At 38.9% G+C, this 13,001-nt stretch overlaps 1 protein-coding gene across 1 annotated transcript in view; it reads right to left on the bottom strand.

Moving 5' to 3' along the window:
• The window catches only part of LOC121872754 (major facilitator superfamily domain-containing protein 4A-like), a 173,721-nt gene that overhangs the window by 97,200 nt on the left and 63,520 nt on the right, over positions 1–13,001 (bottom strand). Inside the window, exon 4 of the mRNA XM_042375805.1 lies at positions 12,511–12,613. Coding sequence (XP_042231739.1) covers positions 12,511–12,613 — 103 coding nt within the window. The remainder of the gene's footprint in view (positions 1–12,510; positions 12,614–13,001) is intronic.

Raw genomic sequence — 13,001 nt, 5'->3', positions numbered from 1 at the left:
ACAAGACTAATCCCGGGCATCAGGAACCTTGAGTATAGAGACAGGTTAAAGCATCTTAATTTGCACTCCCTTGAGAGACGTAGAGGGAGGGGCGACCTGATAGAGGTGTATAAGTGGAAGGCAGGGCTAAACGAAGTGGACATTACAAAGGTACTCAAACTATCCAACCAGGAGCGAACTCCTAACAATGGTTTTAAATTAGATAAATTTAGATTTAGGCGTGAAATAGGTAAACACTGGTTTGGAAACAGACTAGTGGATGAATGGAACAAGTTACCAAATATCATCATTAGCTCGAATACACTGAATAGCTTCAAACATAGGTTGGATGCTTATATGAGCACTAGGGGTTGGGTGTAAACGGGACTGCCCAGTATGGGCCAATAGGCCCGCTGCAGTTTCCTCCATTCTTATGTTCTGACCATTGTGGACTTGATCTCACCCTCCTCTGTATATATATACCTTGTTTTGTACTTCTCCTTAGTCTGTACTCACCCCTGAAGACGTGAATTACACGAAATATATATATATATATATATATATATATATATATATATATATATATATATATATATATATATATATATATATATATATATATATATATATATATATATAAATATATATATACATATATATATGTTAGCGGGAGAGAGAAGTGGAGAAGAGAAGACGGGAATGCTGTGTTTAGCACGTTAAAGGGGTAAGATGCAGTTTCTTAGAACAATTTTTAGGGGGGTCGTATGCATGTTTTTCTCAGCACATGAGGACAGTGCTGTCTTTTTTTAGGGGGGTCGATTGTAATATTCAGAAATTTCAGAGTAATTTCAAATGCCCCGCCATTGGCGATACTGAGCTTTCAAGGTCGTCTGAGGGAAGAGAGCGCTCCCCACACATAGTGGGAGGTTGTGGAACTAGGCCTATATGATATTAAATGTAATTTGCCGAATTAATAATGATGCGATTCATGAAGTTAAGGGACTATTATTGAATTTGAAATTATTATAGATCGTTTATCAGTCTGAATAATGTTACGGGTGTCCCAAGGAGTTATTAGTTAGGCGGAAAATATGTCACGTAGGCCTAAGCTAACGCCTTGAGAGGACACGAGGCGGGCTCTCTCTCAGTCACGAGGAAGCATTCAGACAAACAAGACGTCCCTGCGCGTCCGTCACAGAAATAGTCACGTGGCCTAGTCACCTGTGTTGCACTATTGCAGTATAACAAGTAAGTCTCATTCGATCTCAGACAGGGTTAGATAGGGCAGTGGTAAAGTTAACAAGAGCTAACAGTGAGTTCATTTCAGGGTTTCCGTCAGAACCCACTTGACCGCGAGTTTGACTGCGAGAAGTTGGCTGTGAGAGACTGACTGCCATTTGAGACTGCCGTTGATGATTGAGGCTTGGCGATTGTCGCCTTCGGAACGATCAGTGTAGGCTTGTCACTGGTTAGCGGGGTAGCAAAGGATCTCTTGAGTGAACGAGTGCTCCCGACAACTTAAACGACACGGGACCAACATCAGCAGTGGGTGATCAGTTCTTACCACGTGGGTGCACAACACCACGTGTCCTCGGTCAGCTAGAAGTGTTACCTACTGGCCATAGACACCTGCTGGCGTTCTCTCTTCCTGCCCATGGACGCACTGGGAGTACACTGAGGCTATCTGAGTAAATTAATGGTCACACACTGAGACCATGAGTCTAGGACTCTAGGAGATACCTAGAGGAACATTTTATCTCCCTTATTATGGGTGTATGTTGAGTTGGGTGGAGCATGGTTCACGAGTATTGGTGGACCCAGTAACATATCAATAATAGTGACTATATTTGTGTGTAGTTAATACCATTTCTCAGTTACTGATGTTATCTTGACGTGTGTGGTTTAATATTTCTTAAATAATTTTGATAGTATTGTTTTTTGAATGTTGTGTCACTAAGCGGAACCAGAGTGATACTGTGATTTAATTCTTTTAATGCATTTAATTTTTCTTTATAATTCCGATCTCAGGTAACCTTTGTTCCCCAGAGTAGTGTTTAAGTTAGGTTAGGAATTGTGCATCTGTTGGGGGTGATATAATTTTGTTGAAAGCCCTTAAGGCCTGTTTCATGTGTGCAAGCAACATTTCTTAATACTTTAAATTTATTGTTGCCTGAGTTTCTAATAATTTCAATATCATGTATAACTTTTATTCCCCAGAGTAGTGATTTAAGTTCAAGTTAAGAGGTGCGCATATTGGTGTACCATTATGTGATTGTGTTTGTAGTGTTGGAGGGAATATAAGTGTCTAAATTTTACAGTGTGTCTCATTCATCCCAGTCACAGACGCTATCCTTCCACGGGTCACGGACAATTCATTTTGTTTAATAGATTTAAGTATTCTTGTGCTGGTTCGGGATTTTTCTCAAAGGGGCGCTTCCACTGCATTACCATCTAATAATCTTTAATAAACCCCAAGTCAAGTGAGAAATTAAAGTCCAGTAAATTCCGACCGGTTACAAATGGTAGCAGAGCGTAGTTTTTAATGTCGTGACTGATAGTTCTGTGGTTGGGATAATGAACGCCATCATGTGTTGGTTAGTAATGGTAGGGATTGAACTCTCACTGATGCTCATCCTTGTGCCCGGATTGAGTTGGTTAGGCTTGACAGTAGAGATGTGTATGACGAGGAAGAGAGACAGCCACGAGACCTTGGTACCGCTGAGACAGGAGTTCGGAGACCTAAAGAGGGATTATCAAGCACGGGTAAACAGGTTCAAGTGGGAGTTTCAGGCACACATTCAACGGTTCAGGGAGGAAACAAGGGGTGAATGTCAGGCACACGTCCAGCAGTCAAGGAAGTGTGAGGTCAAGTGAGGAAATTAAAGTCCAGTAAATTCCGACCGGTTACATATATATATATATATATATATATATATATATATATATATATATAAAGAGAGAGAGAGCCCTAAGTGGCTGATCTTGTGAGAAAAAAAACGTTCCTAGGCCGTTGTAGATGTAGTTGAGTGTTAGGAATATAATTATCAGATGATTTTATAATCACTGCGCTAAATATTTGTTTATATAATCTCACATTTTTCGAGCGCGTCACTCCCTGGCTGTCTCTTGGGCTGATTTACTGTCCAGTACAGTCACGGAAAAAAGTTCTGTCAGTCCATGAACCCTGAGACTCATGAACCTGTGAATCCGAGACATAACACAGTGTTCCATATATGGACCAACAATCTGTGATGTCTGGGAGTCACAGGTTCATTCCAGGACTGTACAAATAATTCATTATCCTGCTGCGTATATATATATATATATATATATATATATATATATATATATATATATATATATATATATATATATATATATATATATATATATATATATATATATATATATATATATATATATATATATATTGCTATTCTGTAAGCTTAACTTTAAAAAATTCTAAATTAATACAAATTATTTTTGTAATTGAACATAAAATCTTAATTTTGTTTCATGTACTGTATGTAGATTAATATAGAATTATAATTTATTCTTATAAATTATTTTTTCCTTATCTCTATGGTCAGCAAATTAACTAATTAGTTGCCATTGTACCGCTAAACTATACCTGTTGTAGGCGAACACCATGAAGCCCGGGAGTGGTAAAATAAAACCCAGAAATAAGACCTCACAAAATTACACAAATTCTTCCTTCGAACTGCAGGGAGGCCATAGAAGGGTAATTTTTCAAGTGAGAATTACTTGAAATGCCAAATTTTCTCCAGTGGTGAGGACAGGCAGGTCGAGGGCGAGTACATGTATTATATTGAGGGATGGAATGTGAGGGATATAAAATCAATTCACCAATAAAGCACCTCCGGGGAACTCATTGTCCACGGCAGAGTAAAGTGTTGTTTTCAAGTGTTTCCCAATGTGATAATTTCCTGTTCCTGGACTGAGGTGAAGGATACAGTAGCCTGAAGGGATGCAGTTATCACTTTGCTCAGAGAACTGTATGACTTTCAGCATCTTTTTCTGACGAGGGAAAAATTGTCGTATCGAAAGACAACCCGAAGAGTTTGGCCAGACAGGAGAGAACTCTGAAGAATATTTTTTTAAGAACAGTTGGAGAAATCTTATCCACGCCCGAAGCTTTGTCAGTATTTAGAACATCCAGAACTTTAGATTTAGATTTAATTTCGAAGGATAAAATTTTGGTCACGTCTAGATTCAGGTGGGAAAGCAGCCAGCCACTTATTTAGCTGCAGGCCAGAGTTGGAGGAAATATTTAAGAAAGAAGATTAGTCTTCTGCAACTATTTTCCTATTCATGAAACAGTTCCTTATAATCTAAAAAAATTCATGCATCCTCATCCAAAAATATCCTTTTTATACCTAGCACTTTACCCTCGCATACAAAGACGCAATATACTTTATGTTTCATTACGTTTCATTTACTGTAGAATTCATTTTCCTAAACATTTTTTTACTATTTTTGTTTTCAATACCATTTTCCTCTCTTTATCATAGACCTTACTGATGATGTGCGTCCCGCGGCCTTGTGGGTACAAACGCTCGCTTCTGTCTCCTGGGGTCACTGGTTCTGGCCCAGAGCACTCAAGTCGACTCATCTTACTTTCATTGAAAGCAGGGAGTGTCGTGCCTACCACATTGCCTCTTTGTGTACAGATGCTTTGTATTCCGCGTGCTGTATCCACACTGTACAGTACCTACTGGGCTTACGAAATTAATTTTCATATTCTCACTGATGGTCGCCAGATAAAATTTACTGTTCTCTCAAGGATTATGATCGATGAATCCACCCTAAAATCCGTCCGTCGTGTGTGTGTGTGTGTGTGTGTGTGTACACAAAGATCCACATACCATAGACTATAGTGTGGGTAGTCTGAGGGCATCGGTTGGCAGAAATAATTAATTGTCTGACTAACTCTTCATCTTCCCTCTCTCTCCTCACTGACTTCCCGAAACCAAACAACTATAACAGTTCTTAGGACATTTTTTACCCTAAAGGAGACCAACTCCAAGCCTTCCTCCTTTCTCCCACGTGAGACATATTAAACATGATGCAATTCATGTTCTGGCAATAAGTGATTCCCTCGACAGAGAGAAGCTCCTCGCGAATGACCAAGAGAGTTGTATCTCTCATAATTTTTATTTGTTGGTAAACTAGTGTAATTACTAACCTTGTTACTCGCTTAAAGACCTTAGTTGTTGAAGCGCAGTAACAATACGATAACACTATAACAACATCAACAACTGGCCTGCAGCAGCTTTGTGCATTCCCAAATTCCCATCAGCTTTAGACACATAAACCACATCTGAGTTAATAAACGCTTTTGGGCATTGTTTCCAATGTTCCTCACGGCAGCTTTATCAACGTGGACGTGTTACAAGCAGTGCCTTGTTCGTTCATGTTAGGAATAATAATCACCCCATTGCTTGGGAAAAAAGCTTAGAAGTATTCAAATCATCTTGTGTCACAGAAAGACTTCTGGTTGAAGCTAGTTTGATTAAGGAATTAAAATCAATAAACCTTAGTGATGGTCAGTTAAAAACTGATAATATGTTACATAAATTTATTTGTCAGTGGCCCAAGGTTAAAAATGCTTTGAAAACCTTTGATCTAGATGTAGGATAGTTATTTTGTGGGTCCTTTTTTCTGACCTGACCTGGTTAGTCACGTCACCACCCTTCTCTTAAGCTCCTCTACGTGTGTGTTGGTGTGTGGATTAGTGGATGTCATCATTATGACCTGACCTCCTGTTTTTAAGGTCACCCTGTATATTTAAGCCTCTCTCTGTCCTTGTAATCCAGTTGCCTCTGAAGATGTCTTGAATAAAGACGAAAGCTAAGGTACTCCGTTGTTTCCATTTTCCCGTGTGATTTTATCAAGATTTATCTTATCCACGTTTTCATTGTGAATTTACATGAAATATATATATATATATATATATATATATATATATATATATATATATATATATATATATATATATATATATATAAATATATATATATATATATATATAAATATATATATATATATATATATATATATATATATATATATATATATATATATATTCAAGTAAATGGTTCATAAATATTAAATTACGTACGTGAAACTATACAAATTAATCATAAGATAAACACTTGTCCTTCTAACATAATTTCATATATTTTACATGAAATATATATATATATATATATATATATATATATATATATATATATATATATATATATATATATATATATATATATATATATATATATATTCAAGTAAACAGTTCATAGGCAACAGAAATTACGTACACAATGAAAACTATACAAATTAATCATAAGATAAACACTTATCCTTCTAACATAATTTCATGTAATTTAGATTAGCTTAATTAGGTTAGTTGAATTAGTTAGGCTAGTTAGCTTAGTTAAGTTTAGTTAGTTGTGTTATCTGTCGTAAGAAATGGCTTAACGCCGGTATGTAGAACCCAGGGATATGGCGGATGATTATTTGCGCCTTCATCCCGAAGTCCTCTGTAAACACGGAGACTAACCAAAATCATAAACTGTGTTCCAGACCATTCTACAAAAATCTAGAAGTTGGTAGAATGAAGTTTGTTATGACCGTGTTAGGTATAGCTGCTGGCGCTGCTGCCGGAGGAGGGAGAATTTATCTATACATTCCTACTTCCACTTAGCAGATTGCAGGACCTTCGTTGCCACACACAACTGTATTATATCACTTTTCCTGCGTTTTCTGTCGGAAGGAAGGATCTTAAACTATTTTATCTCTCCTCTCACCCGACATTGAGGATACAACGGGGAAGTCTAAGCTCTCAATGGTCTTACTAAAGACACAAGAACATCATAAATGTAAATTCATAGTCTTTTTACCAAGGTACCGGGAGCCTAGTTTCTGGTGTCTGGTCGATCCTCACAGTACAATACACTGAATCTAACTTTACCACATCCATGTGTGTATTATGCCTCCCCCATGATTTAACACATTTCTCTATTATGATACAACACACACCTCCCTCATGAGGCAACACACCACCTCATGATACAACACACACCTTCCTCATGATGCAACATACACACCTCGCTCATGATGCAACACACCTCACACATGATGCAACACTCACATCCCTCATGATGCAACACATACCTCCCTCATGAGGCAACACACCACCTCATGATACAACACACACCTTCCTCATGCTGCAACATACACACCTCTCTCGTGATGCAACACACACCTCCATCATGTTGCAACACACACCTCCCACGCGCTGCAACACACACCTCTCTAATGATACAACACAAACCACCCTCATTATACAAGACACACCTACCTCATGATGCAACACACACCTGCCTCATGATGCAACACTCACCTCCCTCATGATGCAACACACACCTCCCTCATGATGCAACACTCACCTCCCTCATTATGCAACACTCACCTCCCTCATTATGCAACACACACACCTCCCTCATGATGCAACACTCACCTCCCTCATGATGCAACACACACCTCCCTCATGATGCAACACTCACCTCCCTCATGATATGCAACACTCACCTCCCTCATTATGCAACACACACACCTCCCTCATGATGCAACACTCACCTCCCTCATGATGCAACACACACCTCCCTCATGATGCAACACACACCTCCCTCAAGATGCAACACTCACCTCCCTCATGATGCAACACTCACCTCCATCATGATGCAACACACACCTCCCTCATTATGCAACACACACCTCCCTCATTATGCAACACTCACCTCCCTCATGATGCAACACTTAGCTTCCGTACACAAGTAAAGTATTACATTTAAAGCGAATAAGTGGTCGTATTTTTGTGTCTGTCACTAACATGCGGGATAAGCCTTCGTGAGCGAGGATATGAGGTTGGTAATGTTCACCAATAACTGCTTCGATAGTATTATGTTGGTGTGTCATGTACTGTGGCAGATTGGGATTCACTTCAACTGTCAAAACATTTAAAAAGAGTCTCAAGAACACAACTGGTTACAATGTTGAACTAATGTCTGGTCATTACCGGAGGTGTAATCCTGGGAGCTGAGAAATGGTGCCATCCGTCAGGGACAGCGGGGGGTTGGGGGGGGTCAGGGACCACTAACTAGGAACAGTCAGGATGAACCACTAACCTCCAAATGGCAGGGTCCGGTAATTCAGAGGTACTTAGTCTAGGAGATGTAAACAGATAAACCAAGATATCAGATGAACAATGTTGCAATTGGGAAATCCGACTGTGAGAAAGATTTAAGAGTAATGATAAGTAGGAATCTTAAACCAAGTCAACAGAGTGTATTTGCTCGAAACAAGGCTAGCAAAGTACTTGGGTTCATACAAAGGAGTGTTAGTTGCAAGACTAGCGAGGGCATCCTAAAACTAGATCTTGCGCTTGTGAGACCTCACTTGGATTACGCAGTTCAGTTCTGGTCACCGTACTACAGAATGGATATAGAATCTCTAGAAAGAATTCGGAGGAGAATGACAAGACTAATCCCGGGCATTAGGAACCTTGTGTGAAAGGTTAATGCATCTTAATTTGCACTCCCTCGAAAGACGTAGAGTGAGGGACGATATGATTGAGATGTATAAATGGAAGTCAGGGCTAAACAAACGTGATATAACAAAGGTACTCAAACTATCCAACCAGGAGCGAACTCGTAGCAAAGATTTTAAATTAGACAAATTTAGATTTAGGCGCGAGATAGGTAAACATTGGTTTGGAAATAGAGTAGTGGATGAGTAGAACAAGTTACCAAACATCATCATTAACGCGAATACGCTGGATAGCTTCAAACATGGGTTGGATGGATATGAGCAATAGGGGTTGGGTGTAAACGGGACTGCCCAGTATGGACAAATAGGCCCGCTGCAGTTTCCTCCATTCTTATGTTCTTATGCTCTTACTGTATCTTTGTAGCTGACGGTGGTAGCATAATTATTTAAAAAAAAATTTGTTTAGGTGACACTGAATCTGTGTTGATTTTGATGACAGGTGTTCAGCAAAATTAAATTTCAATTATGTCATAGACTCTCCCTAATGCCCTCGTAGAAACCAACGAGTTTTGGTAATAAATTGAACTGTTGGATTTAGACACTATGTTTGGAGGGTTAGTAGATACTTTTATGTAGCGTCGGATTTTGATACTATTTTGAAGGGTTGGATTTGATGAAACAAAAACCTTACGATTAAGATACTTTTCTTTCCACTTCCAGTCAGTCCTCCAAATCCGGACCACTGATTTATTTATGATCTATTTGTAAAGTATTTAATAATTAACTTCCATACAATAATTTAGTGATTAAAATGAGGCAAAGTTTAAGACAGTGAAGGAAAGCAAAAATAGAGCAAAAAGTTATACTTCCCAGACGAGATAATCTATGAAGTGAACGAAAGAAAACGAGGAACAAGTTGGAGGAATGTGAGAAATAGAAAAAGCTGAAAGATGAACTTAAGAGGGGAGCTGAAATGGCACATGAGGGCTGATACCGAAAAGTGTGTGACGAAACGGGAGAATTTTGGATAGACGAAGATCTGATTTTGTCTACGCAAAGATGAAAGAGCTAAGAGGAGGACGAAACAGCAACAGAGGAACTTGATAAAAGTGAAAATTTTAACATATTTAATATATCAGACTTGGTTAGTCAGGTTGAAGAGATATAGTCAGCAACAAATGTCCGGTAACCTTCCCGAGGCTGCCTAAACCGAAACTGTTTCGACCCGTGTGTGTCATTTTACCTCCATCTGTGGTTTAGCTCACAAACTCAGTATGGTGTTGACCAGTGTTAAGCCTAAATGTACCCTATCTGTTGCTGAGACTTGATCTACTCTGTTGTTGGTGCTGAGACTTGATCTACTCTGTTGTTGGTGCTGAGACTTGATCTACTCTGTTGTTGGTGCTGAGACTTGATCTACTCTGTTGTTGGTGCTGAGACTTGATCTACTCTGTTGTTGGTGCTGAGACTTGATCTACTCTGTTGTTGGTGCTGAGACTTGATCTACTCTGTTGTTGGTGCTGAGACTTGATCTACTCTGTTGTTGGTGCTGAGACTTGATCTACTCTGTTGTTGGTGCTGAGACTTGATCTACTCTGTTGTTGGTGCTGAGACTTGATCTACTCTGTTGTTGGTGCTGAGACTTGGTTTTTTTAACAAAATAACAGAAACAAATCTCTTACAAAGTTTGTAAGATGGAGGAAATGGTTAAGTGGGAGAAGGAAATTTTTGAGCCAATAATCTGGCCTGAATGTTCTTGGTTAATGTTGGGTAATAGTGTGGCCAACAAATGGTGTAAAGGAAATGAAGGTAAATGTAAAGTAGACGATCACCATCTTCTGTCTCCGCTAGTTTCTTAGAATTAGTTTTTTACCATTTTTGTATCGTTATATTCCATTGACGAATAATTTTCTCTGCGCTTTGGGTGTTTTTTCTCCCTTGTTCTCATCCTGGAGTTCTGAGTGAGAAGGTGAGGTTATCTGTCTCTCCCCTAGATTATTTTACATTATGTTAGGTTAGCTTTTTACATCCGCATTTCATTATTAAGCCTCGTATATTGGTGATATTTGCCTCTGTACAGCCTATATTAAAGGGCTTCTCTTGACGATCCTTTCGTTTTCCTGCAACACAGCAGGATTTTTTATGACAAGTTCTTTACCTACAGCTGACTGTTTAAATATTTATATAATTTATTTCTAACAAAAATGTAATTCATTCCATTATTAAACTATGTAGTCATACCAGGCTTTGCATCTCCTAAGTCGTCATTTACTTTCATATTTGAGTTGCGTACACAGGGAGTGCCATCTGTGGCTCCTGTATTTTAAAACTTCTGAGCCAGAGGGCGGACAGTCGGCCGTAGTTCAAAGGCTTGATTTAGGATTCAGAATATTGAAGCAGGTTAGCGGTCTTTTGTGGGAGATTGTACTGTACAGTCAAGGATAAAAGTTTGCTCCTTGTGGTAAACTGAGTCACGGGAATGAGTATCCGAACTGACTGTCATCTGGTGCGGGTGTGCTGTTTTATCTCATTTGGAGTTGATACTGCTTCAGTTTGTTAGGGAGAAAACTTTTGAGCCCGACTTTACATCGAACAAATATAAAACCAGATCACAAGACAAAAATAGAAGACTTTGCACCGAGCCAGAGGAGAGCAGCTTGGAAATGATGCCAACTGCTCAGATCGTCCTGAAAGTGAGATATGGGCAGTAATTAAAAAGGAATGAGAAGTGAAAAGACTGAGGAAATCGTTGTAATTCCTGCAGAACTTTTAAGAAAGCTCTGAAAAGGGGGACGAAGGAGTTCATGGAGTTCACAGAGGATATACACACGAGGGAGGATGACTCAAAGACTTTGCTAGATCAATGGCTGCCACAGTGTAGAATCAGTCTAATCCCACACGCATCTAAGGTCGTACCGTGAGTGTTGGAAAAACAAAACGATGGAAGACAAAGACAAATATATTCTTCAGCAAAAATCAGTTTGGATTGTGAAGAGATATATGGAACGAGATGTACTATTAGAGTGATACGGAAGTTGTGTGAAAGGAACTTAGAAACTGGTAAAGAAGTATTTATGTGCTTTGTGGACTTTGAAAAGGATTTTAATCCCTTCACTTCGGAGATGTCACTTTTAATATTTAATTTCGTAATACCAGACGATTTTATTCAGCTCGGAGAGGAGCCCGTACACAGAGGGTTAGTAGACTATCTCCACTAACAAGTTAGCTGAATATAATTGAAGAATAACTTGAAAACAACTGGAAACTTGTACATGGAACAGGTGAGCGAGAATTACAGTTGCAGATGGAGATTCTAAGAAAGTAGTAGTTGAAAAGGTAGCAAGATAAGAATGTCTCATGTCATGGAAGGGAAAAATGGACTGGATGCGACCACGAGGAAGAACGAGGATGGGATTGTGAAATGACCAGAAAAAGGTACGGACTTGTGCAGTGTTGGGGAATATAACATACAAGGTGAGTGGAAAAACTGAATGATGCAGATATACCAATGGGCATAAAACTGGTAATCAAAATCATAAATAATCTTAGAATCCTCAGCAAGATATCGACAGTTCCCAGTCGTCCTCACAACAAAGAACAAGTCGTGCAAGTGTTAGCTATGGGCGAGGATTGAGAAGACACCTACATATTTTGAGAGGAATATCCCGATCATCTTTACAAGCTAACAATCCATCATGAATTATACCCAGTTCAACAAAGAATAAAATAAATCCCTGATAGATATATTCCACTCCGATTAAAAACCAGAGATTCTATTTATTTCGAAGACACCGGTTAAATAAATCACATCAACATTATTACGAAAAAAAAACAGCCATCACTCCACTGTTTCCAGCAATAAAGTAAGAGCTACGTAATAGGAGTGTCTGACCGCATAGAAACGAGACACACTTGGCGGTAAATACCATCCACTTCAGACAAAAGGGACACACTCGTGCTTACCTCTGGATGAGAAACCCCCCACAGGCTGAGCCAATGAGTGTGAAGAGGCTCTGGTAGAAGAAGCCCCAAGACATGGAACTGAAGACTGACGAGATCCTGCACGCTGGTGAGAGAAAGCAAAGTCATGTGTAGGAAGATCACGCTAAAGAAGATATGTTACATTTGACAAACGTCCGTTCTAAATACGTACGGTATCTCAAAAAAATATCTATACTTGGTGGGGTCGATGTCTAGGTAGGGTTGCCAAAAACCTTCGTCTGTTGTGTCATATTTTTTTAATGCAATTTTGTACAGATAGTTTTTTTGAGTAACTGTACAAGAAATGTTCCCAAAGATGTGAAGTTCTTTCCTAGATTATTTATGACATTTGGCCGATAAAGTAAGTTCTTCTTATAGAATTATTGGCAAAAAACTAGCCGCGCTTAGGATCAATGTCTCAAGATTGTATTTTGAAATATACTTAATACGAAATATAAATTTTTGACTTGCTT

The sequence above is a fragment of the Homarus americanus genome, unplaced genomic scaffold (assembly GCF_018991925.1).
Source record: "Homarus americanus isolate GMGI-L3 unplaced genomic scaffold, GMGI_Hamer_2.0 scaffold39155, whole genome shotgun sequence".
In the NCBI taxonomy this organism is placed as follows: Eukaryota; Metazoa; Arthropoda; class Malacostraca; order Decapoda; family Nephropidae; genus Homarus; species Homarus americanus.
This window is presented reverse-complemented; position numbering and strand designations above follow the sequence as displayed.